General features: G+C 39.8%; 2 protein-coding genes across 3 annotated transcripts; both read left to right on the top strand.

Annotated features, from left to right (window-relative positions):
- Nucleotides 1–4,098: 4,098 nt before the first annotated feature.
- AFG2B (AFG2 AAA ATPase homolog B) lies at nt 4,099–10,823 on the top strand. The gene is made up of 8 exons (XM_059482158.1): nt 4,099–5,175; nt 6,177–6,362; nt 6,963–7,127; nt 7,593–7,802; nt 8,190–8,417; nt 9,263–9,397; nt 10,043–10,168; nt 10,532–10,823. Exons 1-8 carry the CDS (start codon nt 4,099–4,101, stop codon nt 10,682–10,684), a joined length of 2,280 nt encoding a protein of 759 aa, XP_059338141.1. The 3' UTR covers nt 10,685–10,823.
- Nucleotides 10,824–12,664: 1,841 nt separating this feature from the next.
- On the top strand, nt 12,665–21,623 carry C14H15orf48 (chromosome 14 C15orf48 homolog). 2 transcript variants are annotated; one of them, XM_059481991.1, is made up of 5 exons: nt 12,682–12,793; nt 13,123–13,211; nt 13,963–14,023; nt 14,665–14,756; nt 21,497–21,623. In XM_059481991.1, exons 1-4 carry the CDS (start codon nt 12,752–12,754, stop codon nt 14,731–14,733), a joined length of 261 nt encoding a protein of 86 aa, XP_059337974.1. In that variant the 5' UTR covers nt 12,682–12,751; the 3' UTR covers nt 14,734–14,756; nt 21,497–21,623. The 2 variants fall into 2 exon arrangements, with proteins under 2 accessions (XP_059337973.1, XP_059337974.1); XM_059481990.1 differs by lacking the exon at nt 21,497–21,623 and having other exon boundaries at nt 12,665–12,793; nt 14,665–16,599.
- Nucleotides 21,624–22,990: the final 1,367 nt, after the last annotated feature.

Genomic DNA, 22,990 nt, shown 5'->3' with positions numbered 1-22,990 from the left:
GACTCCAGTCACTCCCAAAGAAATGTAGAGCCTGAGCATAAAATCCTTTCCTTGGCAAGTTAAGACAAGTGAGTTTCCCCTGGCAGGCTCCAGGTGCAGGCACACATTTTCCTGATGCACCTGCCAGGATGGCAATGACTTGTGCTAGAGATGCACACCAGTGGTGTCCACCCAAGGTGCAGTGGCTTCACCAGAACTTCTGTCAGCAGGCAGAGATTTCCACACTGTGAGGCCTGGCCTAACCCATCCCCTGGGCCTTGCCCATCCAGATTCCTCACTGCAATGGAACTTTTTCCATGTAAAGATACAAGACTGGATGCTCACTAGAAAATTAAGTAAACACATTGAGGGTGGCCCTCCCAGAAAGACATGCAGACATACAAAATGTCTTTCCATTCCATTTTTAAGCATGCCTTTACTATTTATTTATGAGCTTTTGTTATAACAAAGCCTGGTGTTTGAAATGTGCAATATCTGGCCTAAGTGTCATAGAGAACTTATACTTAGTCAAAGAACCTCCACAAATACAAAAATCCCACCCTAAAGCATACACATGCCAGCTACTCACTTTGAACAATCCTTTTTTGATTAATAAACAATCAGGCCACATCTTCAAATCCATCTACCACGAAAAAAGACCATGTTAAAAACACAGTTAACTTGTCAATTTAAAATGAAAATTTCCATTCCAGCAATAGATAGGGTAAAACCTAAAAAAAGAATCAGTTTAATATTTTATTTACTTTGTATGCAGGGAATTATTGTAACAAGACAATTATTTTATTTCTTGAGTCATAATAATTGGGAATTTTGAACATTAGTCCACCAAAACCCACTACATATATAAAGGGAAAAAGAACCCAATGAAATATTGTTCTTTCTTTTTAGAACCTTTAAAAATTGCATGTTCTACTGTAAAAGAAGTTAGTCTGGTGCACTAAGTATGAAAAAACAAAAAAAAAACAAAAAAAAGGAACATGATTCCCTAGAAATAGAAAGCAACAAGGCCATCAAGAAAAAATAATGAAGCTGAAAATTATCTGAACATTGACTGTGCCATTTTTTCAGTTTCATATTAGAAATGGAGTGAAGACAATGCTGGATAATATCTGATTTGTCCAAGAACTGATGACTACTCCCTCCAAATTACCAGATCTGAAAGGAGAAATGCAGCCATTCTTGAAGATCAGCTGCCATCTAGTGAACAGTGAGAAAACTGTTTAAAACATTACTTTCAGGTTTTTGTCAATTTAAACTAGATTCTTGGAGGAATATTGTTTGCCACTTTGTAAATTTTGGGATCTGTAAATTATTCAGGAGCATGGCTACTAAAAAGTGTGCATTTGACATGAGGGCAATGTCACTCAGCAAAGTTTTCTAAGAAAATATATAAATAATATACATGTGATTCCACAATTTGTTCAAAATAAGCCAATCCTCTGCTATTTCAATAGGACATATTAGTTTTCTGGGGGCTTCACTATACTAAAAAGAAGTGAACTATCAATGTATTTATTTGAAGTAAAATAATCAGCATTACAGCAATAAAATACAGTAAAAACTTAAAAGAAATTTAAGGATAAATTTACTGAAATGTGCACATCAAGCAACAATAGCAGAGTTTTTACATTGGACACTAACTTTTGTCACTTTGTTACTTAAGATTAGATTTGCAGGTGTTTTCCTTCTCGTAAGAAATCAGATATTCCAGATACAATAAGTCTGTTAGAGGGAACCACTATATATGAATATAAACCACAGAGCTCATTGCAAATATTCAACTTTCCATACTTTCCTTTCCTAAACACAACTTTCTAAAACCAAGCAGGGAGTCTACCACTTACAGTTTGAAACTCTGAAACAGAAATCTGCCATTTTAAACAGAGTATGTTTTTTGTTTAATCCAGTATGTACTTGAGGGCACTCATGTTTATGAGAACCTTTGATGGAAAGAAATAAAACAAGACAATATGTTTATAAGACATTGGCTTGAAAATACATTTGCCTTCTTGGAATGAAAGCTCCTTATAATCTTTTGTCTGTACATTCTCTGGACAGACATTAGTATGTCCTACACCAAATACCTGGTAAGTCTAAATATTCCATATGAGCATATTCCATATGAGCATATTCCATATAAACATTTGTGTATGTGTGCAGTACAGAACTGTGCCATGAAAAGAAAGATTAAGTAGATATCCAGGAGTAGAGGAATAGAAAATAAAAACTGAAATGAGAAAATTTGGTCATGAATTGAAAAAAAGTTATTACAGGTCCTTTTGCATATAATTAGGCTTAAAGAGAAAGCTTGCTGCTTTTCACACTACACAGCCCTACAAAATTTTGTGAGTTCATGTTCAGCATTTAGAATTATTATGAACTGGTTCTCTTAACACTGCCTGCTTTTATTCATATGGCTTACTGAAGTATTTTGTGTAGAGCCTTGGTTCAATAAGGCATGTGATTAACCAGGACACCATCACAAAGGTTTTCTTACACTGTCCCTCCTGACACCTCCAGGATACAATGCAGGACAGTTTGTAATTGTGCTGCAAACCACCTTCTCTGGGTTTTCTGTGAATTTAACTGTGTCTGACGAGCATCAAGCACTTGAGATCCCAATTCTTGTATGTCTGTGGTCTCAAAGTGTGTGTGTATTCAGCACATGTGTGACTTTATTTAAAATGAAGTTACTTTAAAGAATAAAACTGTGAACATACTAAATTTTATCTTAGTAGCCCACAACACTGACAGACCTCCTGGAAAGATTTTATAAAAGCACCGCACAATTTGTGGCACAATCTAAGAAGGTGGCGACCAAAACTTTTCTTAAATGCTGACTAAGCAATTGTCAGAGCACATACTGCAACAGGTTTACCAAGTGTTGAATTCATATCTGTGTCTTAATTACTTGTATCAACAGTTTCTCAAGCCAATGGTGTGGCTCCCCACGTTCTTTGAACCAGTACTCACAGCTGAATCAATGGTGACCGGTGGTGACAGAGGAGCAGAGGGAAGCACTGGCAGGGGCCCAGGAATGGGGATGCCCAACATTTGGGAACATGTTTCAGAAGCCCTGAACAAACAGGCAGTGCTGAGGAGACAAAAAGAGGGCAAAGAAATGCGGGTAGCAAACAAGCCCTGTCACGACCAGCTGTGTGGAGAACGAGCCAGATGACAATTAGAAAGGGGGTCAATGTATTTCATCGATGGGATGAGGGTATAAGAAGTCTCCGGGGCACAGCACTCACCTCACAGGCATTGCTTTGTCAGCCCTTCAAAAGGGAAGGCCCAGGGCAGAGGCTGGGGAGGGCATGAGGGAGATGGCAGACATTGAGTACTGTGGCCATTTCTGGGCCCTTCAGTTCAGGAAGGACATTGAGGGACTGGAGCAGGTCCAGAGAATGCCAAGGAAGATGGTGAAGCGCCTGGAGCACAAGTCCTATGAAGAATGGCTGAGGGAACATGGAGGGCTCAGCCTGGAAAAAAAGAGGTCAGGCAGGACCTTGAAGGTCTCCACAACTCTCTGAAAGGAGGCTGAGGCCAGGTGGGGCTTGGCCTCTTCTCCCAGACAGGACAAAAGGCCACAGAACTCAAGCCGCACCAGGGGAGGTTTAGGTTGAATATTAGGAAAAAATCCTTCACAGGAAGAGCGACTAGATATGGAATGAACCGTTCAGGAATCACCGTCCCGGGCTGTGTTTAAGGACAGACTGGACATGGCACTGAGTGCCGCGGTCAGACTGACACGGTGGTTAAACACAGTCTGCATTCGATGATCTCAGAGCTCCATTCCCTCCGAATTCATTCCGCGATGCTGAGGGGGCTGAGGCGGGGCACAGTGCGCGTGCTCCGCTGTGGCGCATGCGCGGGGCCGCCTGTCAGCGCGCGCGCGGCTCGGCGGCCCTCCGGCCCGTCCGCTCCCTGCCCGGGGTCCCGGCCCGTCCCGCCCGCCCCGGCTCGGCAATGCCGGGCGGCCGCGGTGCGCCGGGCGGTGGCGGAGCGGAAGCCCCGCGGGAGGGCCAGACGCGGTGAGTAAGGAGCCGACGGGCTCGCGCAGAGCAGAGAGGGTTGCTGCCCTCCCTCTCGGAGGCAGCGATGGAGGCGGCAGTCTTAAAGCTGCTCCCGCTGGACCCGCGAGATGAGGGCACGCAGCGGTGCCGCTTGGGACCTGCCGCGCTCTCCTTGCTGGGAGCCAGGATCGGCGCCCCGCTGAGGATCTCCTTGCCCGGCGGCTGCTGTGTGTGCACGGCGTGGCCCCGGCACGACCTGGCGGACGGGTACCTGCAGGCCGACCTGAGCTGCAGCACGGCGGGGCTGCCGGGCCGGGAGCTGCGCGGGCTCTCGCTGAGCTTGGACCGGCTGCGGCTGCTGCCGCACGGATCCCTGCGAGCAGCGACTCTCAGAGTGGTCCTCAAGAGCGCCGCGCTGAAAAAGTCCACTCCCAGAGCGGTGTTGCTGGAGACTATCCGAGAACTGCTAAGAAATGTGTATGTTTCGCCTGGTTATCTTGTTACTGTCGCCCCAAGTCCCGAAAATCCCGTGGTGTATGTTGAAATACTGTCTGCGTCTCCTTTGGAGGAGGGAGCTGGATTGATAACTCCCCAAACAAGCATAAAAATTAAGGAGGTGATCACTTTGGAATGGTACCGACATCTATCAGAAGACGCTGCCAAAACTCATATTGCAGGACTGGATGATGTGGGGAAGTCTTTGAAAGAAATGATTGATTTGCCTTTCCGCTTTCCAAAAACTTTCAAGAAGCTGGGTCTTTCTGTCCCGAATGGAGTGCTGTTAATTGGGCCCCCAGGTGTAGGGAAAACGCTCCTGGTAAAGGCAGTAGCTAAAGAGCTGGGTGCGTATCTGCTGGGCATCAGTGGCCCAGCCCTCCATGGTTCAAGACCAGGGGAAGGTGAAGAGAATTTGCGAAGAGTCTTTGAAAAGGGCAGAGAGATGTCAAACGAGGGCCCAACCATTCTGTTTTTTGACGAGATTGATTCTTTATGCCCAAAGCGAGGAAGTTCAAACAATGCTCCTGAGGATCGGATTGTTGCTCAGTTGCTGACGCTGCTGGACGGTGTGGGGAGTGAGGGCAGGATGGTCATTGTGGCAGCCACAAACAGGCCTGATGCCCTGGAGCCTGCGCTGAGGAGACCTGGCAGATTTGACAGAGAGGTAAATAAACCCTGCTGATCATACACTCGCATTTTGCTTTCCTTATTGAGTTGGAAGGGGGCTGTTCATAGTTTTATTAATATCTTCTAGTCATGTTTCATAGTGGGATTCTACAGGTTGGGACAGGTGTCTTGTTTCTGTCTGTAGTTTGCTGCAAATTTGGTATGGTTATTTTGGGGTTTTTTGCTCAGAACACTGAGAGCTTCATATACGTGAAAATGGATGGGAGGAGTCTTTTTGTTTCTTTATTATAGAGACATTGACCTGATCTTCAGGGGGTTTGTTTGTTTACAGATGCTTAGCTTTACAAGATTGGATTTTTTCCATTTTAATCCTAGATTGAACATTCGTGTATTTCTCCTTAAAAATTTATTGTGACAGAGAACTAGTAACCTGTTGTGTCAAAACTTCTATTCAGGTTTCAATAACAGAGGTTGGGTCTACTCTGGAAAACTTCCATTAGCCTAGTAGTCTAAAGAAGGAAACCACATGCAGTTATACAGCACACAGTGCTTGTGCTTGTATTGTTTATTTTCCTGGCTAAACCCACTCCTCCACCAGTTTAATCGAGTTCTTTAATTTTCTGAGATTTATAGATTGTTGAGATGTATTTTTAGGATGAAGTTTTACCAGGTTTTCAATATTATATGAATGTTTATCTATTTCATTTTTTCCTATCATATTAATCTAATTTAGTGCTTGTGATATAAGGAAATTATTATTTCAGTGTTATAGGACTAGATAAATGCTATCTGAGTGTCTTATCAAAAACTCTTTATGCAAACACTGTTCCCTTGGAAAGTAAATGGCATTTTAAATACTTGTAATTTGTATAGTGCTGGCAATAGGTTTCCTGTAAAACTCTTTAGTTGGGATATAAGTATTTATAAATTTTCAGTAGCCAGTATAAAGAAGGGACAAAATTGCTTGCTTAGGTCTGTAAAATAAATGCATATGGCAAATTATCTACTTAAAATTTTTGTTCATTCTGTTTGGTTTAGGTTATTATTGGGACCCCAACAGTTACACAGAGAAGATCCATCCTGCAGTTGCTGACATCTGACATGCCCATTTCTGCAGAGGTTGATTTGGCTAAGCTGGCAGAAATGACCACTGGGTATGTTGGAGCTGACCTTACAGCCCTCTGCAGAGAAGCTGCCATGCAGGCTGTGTCCCACAGCTCTTGGGTATGGTTGCAAATCAGTCAAGAACAATGTCAGTAATGTTGGTACTGCCCTTTCCTCATTAATAATTTACTTGAAAAGCTCAACAGGTTGAAGAGTCACACCAAGCATATTATAAATATGTTGGTTTTGCTCTAAGTTCTCACCTTAGTTCAGTTACTGCATCTGTGGTTTAATAGTGGTATTTTATAAGCCTGTTTGAGATAAAATACATTCTTCAGTATGTGGTGAAAATGGATTTTGCAACTTTTTTATTTCTATTCATAAGATTGTAGGATGTAAGGTATGTTAACCCTGAAAGCAACTATTTGATTTAGCAGATCACTGCCTAATGGAGCTATAATTTAGGGGCTAGTAGTCTTCTCGGAAATATTAATTTCTGTTAAAACTGGCTTTTTTCCTGTGTAAAAACTTGGTATTAAAGAGGATATATTTTACTTTATGTTGCATTTTTGTGTCTGCAGTGTTTAAGCTCATCAGGTCAGGAATTTACTTCCTTATTAGTTGCATTTAGCCTTATGTGAAGCTTTTTGCATATTAATGCAGCATTTAAATATTGCATTAAAATGTTGTTAATATTCTGTATCTGGGCTTATTTTTCAGGATTCAGCTAAAACTGAAAACAGGATTACCATGGGAGATTTCCAAGAAGCTTTTAAAAAAATTCAACCATCCTCTTTTCGAAGTGCAGTTGGACTAACAGAGTGTAAACCTGTAACTTGGGAGCAAATTGGTGGTCTTGAAGATGTGAAATTAAAGTTAAAACAGGTAATGTATTAAACTTATTTAGATAAACAACTAATTTCTAAAATGTACTCCAAGGTATTCTGTACCTGGCATTATGAAAAGTATTTATTTTGCAAATTACCTGATTATAAATTGTATTTTAAACATTATTACAGTGTAATCTTGTAATCTCAAGATACCACCACCAAGCATAATAATATGGGAAAATAGGCATGTTTTTAGTAGCTGAAAAATACTTGTAGCCAGATAATTTGTCCCTTCCTGAATATTTATCCGGGGATGGCTCTTGGCTGTTATCTCTTCAGGAATGCTTTTAGTTCTATTTCAAATAGAAAGTTTAAGCAGGGGACAATATATGAAGAAAGACTAAATCACTATTCCCCAATTTCCAATTAATGTTTGTATCAAGGAGAAGAAATTATGTACTTGGCAGTTTTATTGATTGGTTGTCACTAAGAATTTCATCTCTTTTTTATGTACTGCCAGAGTATTGAGTGGCCTATGAAATTTCCTGAGGCATTTGCCAGGATGGGCCTGTCTCATCCCAAGGGGATTCTTCTCTATGGGCCCTCTGGGTGTGCCAAAACCACGCTGGTGAGGGCTGTGGCCACGAGTTGTCACTGTTCCTTTCTCTCTGTGAGTGGTGCTGACCTCTTCTCACCTTATGTTGGAGATTCAGAGAAGATTTTGTCTCAGGTACAGTTTTTGATTTATGTAAAATTCTGTAGTTTATTTTTGGTTGCTTTTTGTAAAGTATTAGTTAGACCTTAATTTTGTTGTTGAAAAGATGATAGTGCTCTCATCTGATTATAAAATAGAAATGGCTTAGAGATTCACATGTAGATAAAGAGAGAAACTATCCCTAAAATTACACCAATATCAGACTTTAAATGCCTACCCTTTTATTTTCAGTTCATTTAGGAATATAAAAAAGAAGCAGAATTTGCCAAAAGTAAATGTAAGCCAGAACAGCTCTTAAGAATCATTACAAATGTACCTTTAAAGTTAAGTGAAATACAGGGTATATTCTGGGATTCTTTTTTCAGGCATTAATGTTTTATTTTATTACCATTTGTTGAAAAGGTTTTTCGCCAAGCAAGAGCAAATACTCCAGCAATAATATTCCTGGATGAGATTGATTCCATCTTGGGATCTCGGGCACTCTGCAGAACTGGCCGTGGTGTCTCAGAGAGGGTTCTCTCTGTGCTTCTCAATGAATTGGATGGGATTGGGCTGAAGGTTACAGAAAGAAGAGGAGGCAAGCTACAGCTTGAGGCTCAGTGCCAAGAGCAAAGTGACGAGGAAAGAAAGGTATTTATGCTCCCTTTTCTGTACAGGAAGAATGAGAAGTGCTGTCCAGTTATTTCAAAAATTTTAGTTGTTTGCATTCACATTTTAATCTTTAAATCTTTGGACTTAAAAACATGCAAGAAGCTGTTTTGCTCTGTCATAATTACTAGTTTTTAGAGGATACTGTATATAGGCTGCTGATTGTTTTTACATACACTGTTCCTCAGTGAGGCTTTGTTTGACCAAAATACCCACACAGGCATTACTAGTTGAGTGTTCATCTTCTGTCACAAAAATCCTTTTATTTGCACTAAAGTAATTTTTTAGATTGATTGTGTGATTTTTACTCCTAAGTAAGTTCCTCCCTGAGCTTACTTTTTCTAAGTCCTTCCCCTGCTTCATTTGCAGCTCTTTCTCACACATGATGCACATAAAGCAGCACAGTTATGATCTGTTAGTTACTTAAACTTGTACCTTCTCTTGTCAGTGAATTATTCACAACATTTAATATTTAGCTTTTTTGTATATAAATTCTTTCTTATTATGATACTCTTTGGGGGAATAATTGTAGGATACTCATTTTTTTTGCATATAAAATATTCTTCATTACAATCTGGCCAAAGGAAAGTCTTTATGTATTGCCAAGGCAGATACTAACTATATTTCTTCTTTGTCATGTAATTTGCCCTGCAAGGCATTTTTTTACCTCAAGAAAGATAAAATACTAATATTGAATGGAAAGTAAAATGCAAAATTACATTATCTTTTTGCCCTTCCCCTCTTCTCATTAGTAGTTAACTAATATCTTTTGATAATATCTATCTCAACCATGTTGCACTAATTTGTTTACATGATCTCTTACTCAGCTAGAGTTTCAGGAAACTTTGAACAAAGATTTCATGGTAGTTGCTGCAACAAATAGACCAGATATGTTGGATGATGCCTTGCTCCGTCCTGGAAGGCTGGACAAGATGATTTATATTCCACCTCCAGATCTGAAGGTATTACACATCCATGCATGGCTTTAAAGGGAGAGATGTTGATTGCCAGCATGCTTTAAGAGCAAAGGGGGTATATTTCTGTAACATCCTTCACAACTGATGGGTGTTTCACTGGAGAGCAGTCAACAAATTCAAGGTACAATGAAAAAAAATTTAAAAGTCATAAAGATATTTGTATTTTAAACACCAATAGCATTTTAACTGGTGTAGGTAGTTATCATATTGCATATGGAAAATACAGAAAATGTATATTTACAAAATCAAGCTACAATTCAGGAAATATCAAAATAAGTTGTCTGTCCTTGCTTCAAGTTATTTTTGTATACTGTTCCTAAGGCTAGTGTAGCTATTTGTCCTGAGCTTCACAAAAAAAAGTTGTCCCCAAGCATGTCAAATCAGGTCTGTTCAGCCTAAAATACTGTGTTTTCATGAAGCAAGGAGTGACTGTGAATAATAAATAGATGAAACAACCAGAAGTGTGTTATCTCCATTAATAGCATTTTATTCTTCCACCAAAACCAGATAGTTTTGGTGCTTTTCTGGATTTTCTTTGGCTCTAATTTCAAGTTTGGTACTGCTTTGAAGAAAGATTAATTTTTGGTTTGTTTGGTTTTGTTTTCTTGCATAATATGCACCAACTTACAGGGAAGAGTTTCCATTTTGAAAATCTGCACTGAAAAAATTCCATTAGATACTGATGTGTCATTAGAAGATGTGGCAGTCCTGACAAACCTCTTTTCTGGAGCTGATACTGAAAACCTGTGCAAGGAGGTAAGAAATATTCCTGGCTCACCTGTGAAATAAACTCTAAATAACAACTTTGAATGAAAAAAGAGTTAACTCATAGATGTTACTGAGCCATCTGTAGTATAGGTATTTTCCCAGTTTGCATTGAAAATCCAAGGAAAATGGTTAAAACAGAAGAACTGACCAAGGGTTCATTCTTTAAATAAAAAGTTATGGTAACCTTACCTGGATCTTTATCTCTTGCTAAATAACCATAAGTTATACAGTGCTGTTTTCAAATGCTTTAACTAATGATTTGTTCCTTGTAAAATATTTTAGAGTACTTACAGTATTCTTTAGAATTTAAAACATGATAAGGGCTAAGTTGTTTTTCTTTTTCTTTTAAAGGCTGCTTTGTTGGCATTGCAAGAGAATGGACTCGAAGCCACTGCTGTAAAACAGGAACATTTTGTGAAATCATTGCAGACTGTAAAACCATCTTTAACCATAAAAGACTTGGAATTTTATGAAAAATTCTCTAATCAAGAATTAACCTCTTGAATCTATAAAGGAGTGGCATAAGTATTTTGAAATATATTACAAAGATTTTGAAAAGGTTTGCATCTTTCCTGCTTTTTAACACTGTACTTACTGTAGTTTTCAGGGAGTGTGAAATATAGTAAAGTGTCACTTTTAAAAAGTTCTGTAATTTAAATAATGAATAATAAATTAAAATCTCGTTTGCTTTGGGTAGGTTTGCATCTGATGAAACAAGTAATTGAAATACTTAGATAAAACACTCATGAACAGCTTAGTATTACTGTAGATTTCCTACTTTTAAGTACAAAAAATAGCATAATAAGAAAATTTTAAATGTGTTGTGAAGTCTCCAAAAGACAGCAAATACATAGAAAATAGAAAAGCCTTCAGGAAATTAAATAGGAAGAAGTCTCACTCTATATAAAATGTGTTTTATATGTGCCTGTCTAGGCTTACATTCTTACAGGCAGATTCCAAAATACAGTGGCAGTGAAAGGGTTGCCAGTGCTTAACTCCTTGGTGTAGGTCTGGAAGTCAGGGGTTTGGGGAGTAATTTTGGATTAGTTACTGCTTACTGTACAAACAGGATTTAGTAAGCAGATACCAAGTATGTAATCAACTCAAACTATAATTTCTTCTTTAGAAAAGGGAGTTTGTATAATGACAATTTCTGCAGAATTATTTTCCCCACCCCGCCATTTCTTGTCAATACATTTTTGTGGGTTGCCTTCTAAAATACACAGACACTTCTAAGGAAATTGGTATTACATGTATGTAAGTGTGCATTTTAACTTACTAGAGTAGGAAGGTTTTTGTTATTTTTTATTACCTTTTCTTTTTCCCAGTGAAAATGCTCAAGAACAAAATACACCACTGTCAAAGACAGTTCCTTATTTTAGCCAAGGTTCAGAAATTATAAGCCCATTAACAATTATTTCTTTCTCATAACAGGCACACTAGGGACTGCGCTGAGTGTGGTTTATAGTGAGATGGATCACAAAAGGAACTTCCAAGGCAGTTGGTGGCTGAGCAAGGCAAAAGGCATTAGTAAAGCTATTGTAACCTAGGAAATGGCTCAGATACAAACAACTGCCCTACAGCTTGGCTTTCATCACCAGTTTATAGAAAGGACCATCCTGTAGCTTGATTGGTAGCAACAAATAGACAGTGCTCATGACCTTCCCAAATACACAAAGGTTTCTCAGCAGCAGTGCTGAGAAAAAGTATGAAAACTGTTTTGCTTCCCAGTGTTTGAGAGTTTCCATTGGAATTGCTGCATGTCAGAGTTGTTACAGAAAGATGTTGCCAGCTCCTCCACGATGCTGCTGCTGAATTTCCACACCCGCTCCCTAGAAGGACCAGCTGAGCTCCTTGTGCCCTATCATGCATGTCTGTTCCTTGCTGCTGGGAGTAGCAGAACATGCAGTGCAGGCAGCCTCTCCTTCCTCTCACTGCTTTCCAGTGGGCAAGGGAGAAGGGGAGAAACCAATGGATGGAGTCACCTGCTCTCACCTCCAGCCTGCCCCTGGTAGTTTTGCTCAGAGAGGGATATTGGGAAATGATATTGGGAAGTGAGAGGAGCTGTGGAACACAGGACAGTGATGAGAACCTGGGCCTGGGTTGAGCTTTTGCTTCAGCGCGAGGGGACCCAGTGACACTGGGCTCCTCTTGTGGTCACTATAGGCAGCTCTCCGAGCTCTGGAGAGGCAGCTCTGTCATAACCGGGCGTTTGCCTAGATACCTGGAGGAGGGGACAGACAGGAGGACAAAGGAGAAGCAGAGAAGCCAGGTTGGAGTGCTGCAGGCACGGGGAGAGAAGGGCTGGCGCGGGACCGGCACAGGCTCTGTCCGGCCGCTCCCTCCGGCACCTGCAGGGGGCGCTGCCGGCCCGCGGGCCCGCTTCGCGCTGTGCTGCCCCTCAGGGCCCGCTCTGTCCGGCCGCCGGGGGGCGCGCTGTCCCCCGGGGGTGCGCTGTGCCGCCCCTCAGGGCTTTGGGCTCAAAGAGCGCGGGGCGGGTCCGGCCGGCACCTCCTGCCGCAGCCGGGGAGAGCTGAGAGCTGTCTGAGCCGCTCCGCAGCCGCTGCCAGCATGAGCAAGGGCATCTTGCACACGCTTAGAACGAAAAGAGAAGTGAGTTTGCCTGAGGGGTCGGGGCCGTGGTTACCCGCCCGCCTGGAGGGATGCGGGGGGCTCGGGCGGCTGCACCGGGGTTGACACTTGGTTTCCCGAGGAAATGGGACATGCGTAAAGTTGATGTGTTAAAAGTGAGGTGTGGAGAAGGGTAATGTAGAGGTAAAAGTGAAATTCACGTATTAAAAGTGAAATGCTGTAAAGAGTAATATAGAGGAAATATACAGGAACAGGTAATCCCTGTCTAGTTCTGTGTAACCCTTGCTCCCCTACTCGTGGGTCTGTAGCTGGGACATAAGATCTGCTCTTTTCTCTATTTTATCTTTCAGCTCATTCCCCTGGCCGGAATATTGTCCTTCGCAGCAGCTGGGGCGTTCTCTTTTTGTATCTATTCCCTTTTCCGCAAATCTGATGTGATGTAAGCAAAAACTTATTGCTTGGAGCTTATCCTAACTTGTTTTATTCAAACGAGTATTTGACTATCATGTTTTACACCCAGAAAAAAAAGAAATTGTGCCAGGTACATGTTCCAGAGTGCTGGGAGTACTGATAATGATTAAAGTATCTGCAGATTGTAAACAGTGAGGAAATTAATTAATTTGGAGTGTAGTCCAAGTTATTTCCTAACTTTTGATTTAATAATTATGGGGGTTTTGCTTTAGGTATAAGAAGTTTTAAATGTTACAATTAAGAATGTCATATAATCACATTGGTAGATGAGATGCACATATATTGCAACCAGGCTATTGACTTGTATATAAAGAGCAGTGTTTGATAGTATTCCAATGGCTTGGCTGATAACTGGAGCCAAATCCTACACTCTTAAAGGTTTTGGGAGTATATTTATTTATTTTAAAGTGATTGGAATAGGCATTTTAACTGTTAGGGTAAAAGTCCCTTGTGTCTTTATTCAGTTTTGATTTTTCAGCTTGCTTCTCACAATGGTATGTGAACAGTGCTGGCTTGCTTGGTGCTTTGGAAGCTGCAAAAAAAGCAAGCTATCATTGATTCCTATCCAGATTTTAAAATACAGTGCCCAAACCTGTAAACTTATGTTTTAGGGAACTGCTTACTAAGGTGAACAGTTCTACTGACAATAGGCTGCTCATATGAAAATGTGTTCAAGGACACACCTTAAAACATAATACCTGTTTTATCTTCTTTTAAAGCATTCACAAGATTGGCAGTTCAGAACCATGGGAAACTATTGATCCTGCCAAGCCTCAGAAGGTAATTTGTACATATAATATATGTATAAATAGCATAAATTTCCAACACAATGAATCACTTCTTTCAATGTGTGAGAACTAGTAAAATATGAACAAGAGAACAAGTGTAAAGTTGATGTGTATCTAGTTAAAAGTGGAAACAAATACTTCTTTGATTACTTTATGTCTTCACTGTATTAGCTAATGATAGGCATCTCTTACACTGTAGGTCTCATCTTAAATTCATACTGCACTTCTGGTTGTTGTCCTATGTCCATTCCCACCCCAAACATCCATTTACTCCATTCCATTGATAACAGTGGAAACTTGGAGTATAAGGAAGTGCTGTTTACTCTTAACTTGTTCCTGAATTACAGAATTGAGTAAGAATCTTTGAGTACTGTAGCCTGAAGGAAAAAGATCTTAATTTATTAGAGCACTTAGGATAAGGAAAAGTAAAGTTATTTGGCAGATTACTTAATTATTATCCAAGTGATTTTGTTCAACAAATTATTGTGTCATCTGTTGCATTTTTCTGAAAGGAAAATGTAAAGCCACTAGAACTTCTTCAGCAATAAGCTGGTGTTCGATATGGGGAGGTGTGGGAGTTGAGTAAATGCTCACTGGGATTTTCCTGACTTTCATATTTTCCATTTCTTCCAGCTGGTAACAATCAATCAGCAGTGGCAACCTATAAAAGAGCTGGAAGAGGTGAAAAAGCTGATGAAGTGAGAAGTTTCTGTTGCCTCCCAAAGGTACCCTATGAATCTAGTGGAATCATTTCTGCACAAACTTGACTACTGAAATCAGTGTGCGGAAATGCTTCTGCTACATTTTTAGGGTTCTCCCTACATTATTTGGCCTCTGGATGAGGAGTTTGATGTTGCTTTAGAAGCTGGCATACAGCATCCACATAGTCCAAAAATCTGAATCAAAATACTCATTTTCAATAAGCATTTGATGTAAATTTTTGAGTATTCAGATGGTGATTATGGATCAAAAAAGCCTTCATAGTTTTTGTAGAATTTCAGGATTTGTTTCAAAACACATTAGTTTTGCCATTTTATTAATTTTTAATAAAATAAATTCTAAATTTTTACATTTCATGTAAATTCAAAAGCCTTTCTAAATTGGGAATCCTGGTCTCCTTTCAGAGATACTGAACTTTCTGTTCTGTATTTCAGTGTTGTGTGGAGACTAAAGGCATAACCAGAGGATGTCTTTGTATGGCAGCATATGTGGTCATACAGTACACTTGCATTCCTTGTCTCTGTTAGATGTGGGAACAGATTAACAAAACTAATGTTGTGCTGCAAATATTGAAACTTACCCACTGAGGAGTCCAATAGGTTCTTTAACCTTTTTATTTAATTCTAATTGTATTTGAGACTGCAGATTTAGAACCTCAAAACCTAAGGGTTAAGCGTGGCTAGAAGGAAAATGAAAATCAGGTAAATATTGTTCATGATTAAATTTTTTTGAAGTTACTAGAATTAGGAAATCTGCATCATCCAAAACTACACAGTGTTAATTTCTTATCTTTGTGCAAGGTTGTTCAAGTGCAAGCTGCAATGTACTGCACAATTAACAATATTTTTAAAGATTTCTACGTGCTATTAGGTATATCTCTTTTATCAAATAGAAACTAGCTGATTAAAATTAGGAATGATTCTATGAAGAGGCAGTTCCTCTTTAAGCTTCTGTGTGTTTGATCATGGGTTGGCCAGGGAAAGAATGTAATGGGCAGGGTCCCAGTAAAATCATGAGACAGTAAGTGCATCCAATGGCAGAACAATCCTTTTGTAGATATTTTCTGTATGTGCCCGTTTCCAAGCAGTTTCTCAATCTGTTCCACAGTTTATTTCACAGTGGATGGTCAGAATTCATAATCCTTTGTGCGAGGAAGGGAGCAAAAGTGAAACAACTGCTAATTGGGAAAAGTCCCCTTAAATGAGTAATAGTCAAGTGCTTTAGGTCATTCTGCTGCAGCAAAGACAAGCTTCATTTAGAAAAGCTGTCTCCTTAATTTCAAGGTGGCTTGGCTTCAGAAGCTGTTTTCTTCAACTGAGAAAAAAAATAATCTAAATGTTGCATAAATATTTGTTTATCTAGTAAGGATGACTCAGCAGCATTTATGTTTTAGAGTGAGAGGAACTACTAGTCTTCAGAATAAGCTTGTGTTTAAGGAATGACATTACAAGAAGATTGAATATCACAGAACCACAAAAATACAGAGCTCTGAGGAATACAAGTTTTAAGTATTTTAAAACAGAATATTTTAAAATCTTTCTGTGTATTTCTACTGGACTGTAGCAAAAACAAAATGCCATGCTCCAAGTTGATGCATTAATTGTTCTTCAATAACTCACTTTTTTTAGCTGCAAATACTATGACCTAAGTATCTGTCAACATTGGAATAATAAATGTAAGTAAATTTTAGTTAATTTTTGTATTTAGCCACATTTCAGTGATGTTTCTAGTAGCACATTAAGCAGTGTGACTGCTGTCACACTGTGTGACTGCTGTCATAGGTTGTTGCTTATTTTATCATGTCCTGAAGCATAACAGCTGTGATAATAAATCTGTTTTCCTTTGTAAGCTGTTCTGTTTTTCTTTATTAATATGGATTTCTGGGGAGGATTTTCACACAATCGAAGAAATCAAAAAAATTTTTTTGGCAGTTCAAAAAGATTATGAATATTGTTAAAGCTGTTAGGGTTTTGTGTCTTTTCTGACTGTCCCTAAAAATGTCTCCCGCATAGAATATTTTTTCTTATAAGTGGCATACACCAAGAGCAATTACTGTGTCTCCCCAATCAGCTACTCAACATAAATCCATAAAGCAATGTACAAGTTATTTCCTTGTTCCGCAAACAGTAAAGATTCAACTGGTTGAATTTTATGAGAACAGTAAGGCTTCCCTGATCTGTGTCATGCAAACCCATGAGTCTTAATTCCATGAACAATTTAGAGGCTGTTGAAATTATTTAACAACTTTCTTATTTCTCACTATTTCCTTTGCTGTCTTTAGTCTCCTACTCCATTCTGCTCTTGATTTTGGTTTAGTTGATGTTGACTTTTTTTAACAATCACTATCTCTGCTCACCCTAGCTAGTACATTTACATGGAACTATATCACTTCCAAATTTCATATTAATTATGAAGTTTAATAAAAATGGTCACTAGTTTGTTAGAGTTTCCAGTATAGGTTGGAAGCCATTAGAAATGTGTTTTAATAGTTCTAATCACTATTAGAAATCCACCATTAGAATCTATGGTCATGCTTCTCTAAATTTTTCTATGTAGTCTATATGTAAATAGCTTTCTGGAAGAAGAGAAGAATAGAAGGCTGCTTTTTTGCAGTGTATATACAATGAATTGCTAATTTTTGTTATTACAATAGTTCTTCAAGGCCTTAAATCTGCAGATCTTGTGGTGGTGTGGCAGAGTGTGTTGGGGTTTTTTGTTTCTTTGCATGTGATAGCCCCAGTGTCAGCATTTCTCCTTCTGCCCCCCTGCATTTCTCTGCCACAAGGTGCTATCAGTGCAGTTCTGCACTGTCTGGTTCCTTCAGTGGTGGCTTTGTGCAGAAAACAGTAACTTACAGAGGGGGCTGATGCACCTGTTGAAGGAAATGGTTCATCCTGCAGTTGTTGTCTGCCTTAGTGCAGAAGGTGGCTGTCCCTAGGACTGGCTGTGGAAAACAAACAAGAGTAATGGGAATGATTCACTGAATCCAGCCAATATTTGGTGTTGGACACTTCTGGAAAAGCTTTCAGCTTAAATAAACACGGCACAGTTTTCCTTTGCTGTCTGAAGCCTTTGCTGTCCGGCACATCCACGTGCCATACAGGAGCACACAGACAATGAAATCCCATAAAAAGTGTAACCGAAATAGAAATCAAAGCACTACAGCTGGCTTGGCCTGGGGCACTGGGGTTGGTGGGTGTTGCCCCCCAGTGCTGATGTGAACAGGGAGGAGGCAGCTTGTGTGCCCACAGCTCTCTCCATGGGGCAGCAGCCATGGCAGTAATGGCCCCTGGGAAGCCGTGAGGCGACACCACGTCCAGAGCACCTCGGCCTGTGCGCCGCGCCCTGGCCAAAGATCACACACCCTCACCAAGCTGTGCCAGCCCTATTTATGCTGGACCTTGCCCAGGTGAACAAGGGGTTTAGTTTAATTAGCATTTACTTTTAGATAATTTTGTTGTGCATACGTTCTGGCCAGAGCCATTACGGGGGAGGTGTTGCCCTTCAGGACTCACTCAGGATGTGGGATAGCCCCTCACAGCACGGGGAGCCTGGGGCTGGGACAGATTTCACCCTAACAAGGGAGAGCTGTCCTGCAGCATCACCACCGTGCCTGTGTGGGACTGAGGGCCATGTGAGCAAGGTGTGGGAGTGGGGTGGCAGAGCACTGCTTGGGAGCCCTGGAGACAGTTTGGGTACCAGGATATAGACCAGTGCTGGCCTTCACTGCCAGGTTACCAAATAGTTTAAATAAACCCTCATCTCTTACCAATAGGTGCATGACAAAGGGTTTGGTTTGGTGTTGGTTTTCACATTTAAGATTTCCAAGACTTCCTGGTGTGCCAGGCTGGCTCTGTGGCCTCTGTTCGGGGGTTGTGACACTGCACAGATCTTTATCTGATGCTGCTGCTTCACAAACAAGGAAGTAAATATAGAAAGTCCTGATCCCTGGTAGTAACAGAAAAATCTTATCAGTTTTCCAAAGAAAAGCAGTCATCTACTGCTAATAAATCACCAATTTACTGCATTAAAAGAAAGGGAAACATGTTCAAGCTGTTAAAACTGTTTCATTTAATGATGCATCTTTCCCTTCTGCTGTGACTTTTATAATTCAATAAATCCTAAATTTTTTTTGAAGACTGTTAGCACTGTGCTGCCCATGCTGTAGCAATATTAAATATGTTAGCATTATGCTGCCATTACTGCGTTTAGTTTTCCTCTTGGCAAACTTTGAATGAAGCATGCTATGGTCAGAAAAAATTAATTCATCTTCAAGACTGCAATATCCACCTCACTCCCTAAAGCAGAAATCCAAATCCACAGCACAATCCCAGTCACAATGACTTGCAGTTCTAGTCATTGCCTCATTGCCAAACTTTTGCCCATAATTTCCATGTTACAATAGCATGTTTTACAAAGTAGATGAAAAAACATCAGTTTGAAGTTAGGTGAATGTTTTATACTGATTTCAGGGAGGCATGAAATTAATACAGTAAAGTTTGCAGTGGTTGTGTATTTGTACTAGTATGTGTTTTTTGAAAATTCTCTCTCAAGAAAAATTAAAATGTTTCAGAACTGGGTATGTCTGTGCTCAAGTTCCTGTATTTTTATTAGTTCACAGAGGAGGCGTTTCCATTACACAAATCAGGGTGTTACAGGGAAGTTGGTGTTTGAGGATTTACTGTTGAGGGTGTCACTTCTCAGTAGGTGTAAAGGGCACAGGTGTACACCCTCTGCAATAAACAGAATTACCACCAAAGTCATAGGTGGATTCCCTCAATAAAGAACTGAAGTATTTGACCTTCCTGTCTGCTTTTAGAAATCCCCACACTTGTCTGGCTGGCAGTGCCACAGGTACAACCTGCATTCCTTAAGGAACAGTACAGCACAGGGTATTGCTGTAGCTACAGTACATTTGTTGAAAGGAAGTGTAATCATTTACAAAAAGCAAAGGCTAAATGAAGTTCTTTATCTACTGGGATTTTTTCTTCTTCATTAAACAGATAAAAGAAAGTATGGCAACCCAACAAAGAAGGGAGATGGGGGAAACGCCAATATTCTTTTTTCATACAGTAATGAAAGTCTTTGATGTGGGCTAGACAGGTAAAATATACCTTGTTTAGGAGAAAAGTGACTGTAAAACCGTCAGATGTCTTAGCTGAACTGCACAACAGATCACTTTGCAGTCTGTAAAGGAAATTGGTATTGATTTAATTTCTGACCACCACAATTTGCTCCAGGTACAGCAGTATGTTCCATACTTGGTTGCATGGTAGTGTGATGAAGTCCAATGTTTCCCAGTTGCTATCTGCACTACCCACATGACCTGGCTTTATATTTTCTTCTCTCCTTCCTTTTTTTGTACACAAACACACCTTGTATAATAAACAAAATATGAACTCTTAAAAAATAAAAAGAAATTTTTAAAAAGCCATGCAAACAACCTGCATGTATTAATACCCCTACTTAGCCATAGCAGCAGGTGGGCTGATTAGTAGTGTTTAATTTTGTTATTACTCCAACTCTGTGAGCAGCTTCCTTCTAGCTCTGGCAGCTAAAATTAGGAACTAGCTCTTCTCTTGATCCTCTCCTCAGTGCAATCTCAGATGTAATAAGTCTGTGGAAGAAAAATATTCTGCTTTCATTGCTGCTTTACAAAGACAGTTAATAGAGTTAATGTAACGAGATATCCTGCATAGCTATTCACATCTAAAACATATCTTCATTTACAGCTAAATGCCCATGAACCTTTAACATTTGATAAGCAGAGAGTTACTGTACTTTGATTTTTTTATTATATGACTTGAACTTTGCTCTGTGGCAAGTTGAGGAAGCTAGGTTGCTTGAAAACCATCCTCATTTATTCCATCTAGGTTCTGTTTCAAGCAAATAGAACGAAACCAGTGTGTAACTGGTTGGGCAATTTGTTTCCAGTTTAAGGTGTGTCTCTTCTGCAATAGCTTAGAAAATACAGAATTGCTTAATAGCTTCAAGTAATGAAAGAAGACTTTACTGGAAGGATGTTGTGGTCTGAGTTCATCAGCCTCCCTCATCTGTATTTTCTATCTCTGAAGTCTGTTCCACTAAATCCAAAACCACCACTGTACTAGCAATTCCAGAATGTAAACACAACAATATTTGTCATTTATAATTGTACCTGCCTAGTTTGAAACAAAATTGTTTCCCTCGGTTTATGTTTTTGATTGAAAGTGTCCTCTGATTCTTCAGAAAAAAGCACAGTCAGGAATGTTTCAGATGGAAGAATCTGTTGTCCTGGAAACATGAATTCAGCACCCCAAAGAAGGAATTCTTATTTTCATAGAAACAAAGGGCTTGCATGATAACTTACCTTGTTAGGTATTAATATTAATTAATATAATCTAATTACATTTCAGATATCTATAGCCTCAAATAATTTCTATTAATATGATTTTTTGCTTTTTTTTTTGTTTGTAACTGGAGGAAAGCACTGGAGCATGCATTCCATGTATTTACCCATATATGCCTTCAAGAAGTGTCTAAACTCCTTCCCAGTAATTGATCAGGCAGTCTGTGCTAGGTTTGTGCTTTTCCTTATTGCATCCATTAAAAAGTTAAATCCCCTGTAGCTTTTTTAGGAAAAAATAAGAGGGTTTGGTGAGGGTTTATTTTGAGGGGGCGGGAGTGTTTTGGAGTTGAGTTGCTGTTTCTTTACTGACTAATAAGACATTTGCAGGACGTGTAATAGAATATATTCCCTTGGCAGCGGGAAGTGCCCGTGGCTCTGCTCAGCTCAGAGCTCTTGGTGAACGCTGGGAGCGCTGCGCCATCGTCTGGAAAAGCCGGGAACGGCCTGGAAAGCTCCCAGGGGAGGAGAGCCTTTGTCCATACAGGTGTGTCATGCTTGTTCTCACAGGGGAAACAGGAGCATGAGAAATCTGTAAAAAAATGCAAAATAATTGTGTGCTACGTTGAACTATAGAGCACCATCATGTTCATGTTCATGTTCATGTTTCATCAATTTATTTAGGGATTTATTAAATAATTTCTTTGTGTGTGTGCTTTGGGAAAAGAAAGATTGCAGGGACTTGGGTGCTCTTAATGCACCTGGGATAAATGCAAATTTTTAGTCTGCTTGCCATCTGAGTCCTTTTGTTTATTCATCAGCTGAACTAAAAATCCCTGTGTGTATCAGGACTTAGTTTGCTATGTAAAAAAATGCAAAACACACTCAATACAGACAACACTGATGATTTATGTGCCCTCATGTACTGGCTGATAATGGTCCTGGAGAAACAACTTATCTTTTTACAATGTATAATAATAAGGCAATCATGAAACAGTCACCTTAAGGATAAAATTATACTTTTGCTTATGAAATGGCACTTTTTTTCCCCTATATAAATTGATGCCATAAAAAGTATAAATGCTTCATTGCTGTAATAAAGACAGTTATTTTATCCTGCATACTTAGCACCAGTTGCTTTCAAACTGTGCAATACCGAGAGAAAACAGAGATAAAAGAGCAAAAATACTCAAAAGAGCAAATATAATGATGAGGATATCATCATTTTACAGCTTTACACACAGAAGGCAGCTACACGTGTGTTTTAAGAGCAGATTGCTCTGGTGGCTGCAAAACAGAAAATGGAAAGGATCCATAATTATTCTAGTAGCTCCCAAAGTTGTGTCAGGTATTTCAGAGAATGAAGGAGCATGTAGGGTCCTTTCTAGAGCATTCAGCTGTGGAAAATAGAATAAGGGTAGACCAGCAGGGGATTTTCCAGCTCCAGAGCACAGACACTGTCAGTGCCCAGCATGCTTTGTTAGAGAGGGGAGGAGAGGATGAAACTGGAAAGGAAATTAAGAGTGGGGAATGTGGAGGACGTTTATATTTTTTTTATGGTAGAAAGGAAATCTAGAGGCTTTCAAATTAGGTCTTTCCTGTGAATTAGCAACTTGGTTAAAAGGCTTTATTTTTATTTTATTGATCAAAAAGGAAATGATCTTTGGGCAAAGGCAGGCCTGTATTTGAACAGCAGAGTTCTTGGGGTGTGTTCCACCCCTGGTGCAATGAGAGAAGCTCCTGGTGACCCTGAAAGCAGCAGTGCCCAGTGTGTGCGCTGGACATTATTAATGAAACTGTGGAGATGACAGAATATGGCAAGAAAACAGAGAGGGAAACTGAGAGCAGTGGCATAATGCAAAGAGTTAGTGAAAAATGAACATTGGAGATATGTGTGCTCACTCATGAGAAAAC

Source organism: Ammospiza nelsoni, chromosome 14, assembly GCF_027579445.1.
Source record: "Ammospiza nelsoni isolate bAmmNel1 chromosome 14, bAmmNel1.pri, whole genome shotgun sequence".
Lineage (NCBI taxonomy): Eukaryota > Metazoa > Chordata > Aves > Passeriformes > Passerellidae > Ammospiza > Ammospiza nelsoni.
Note: the sequence above shows the minus strand (reverse complement) of the source record. Positions and strands in the feature narration are given on the sequence as shown.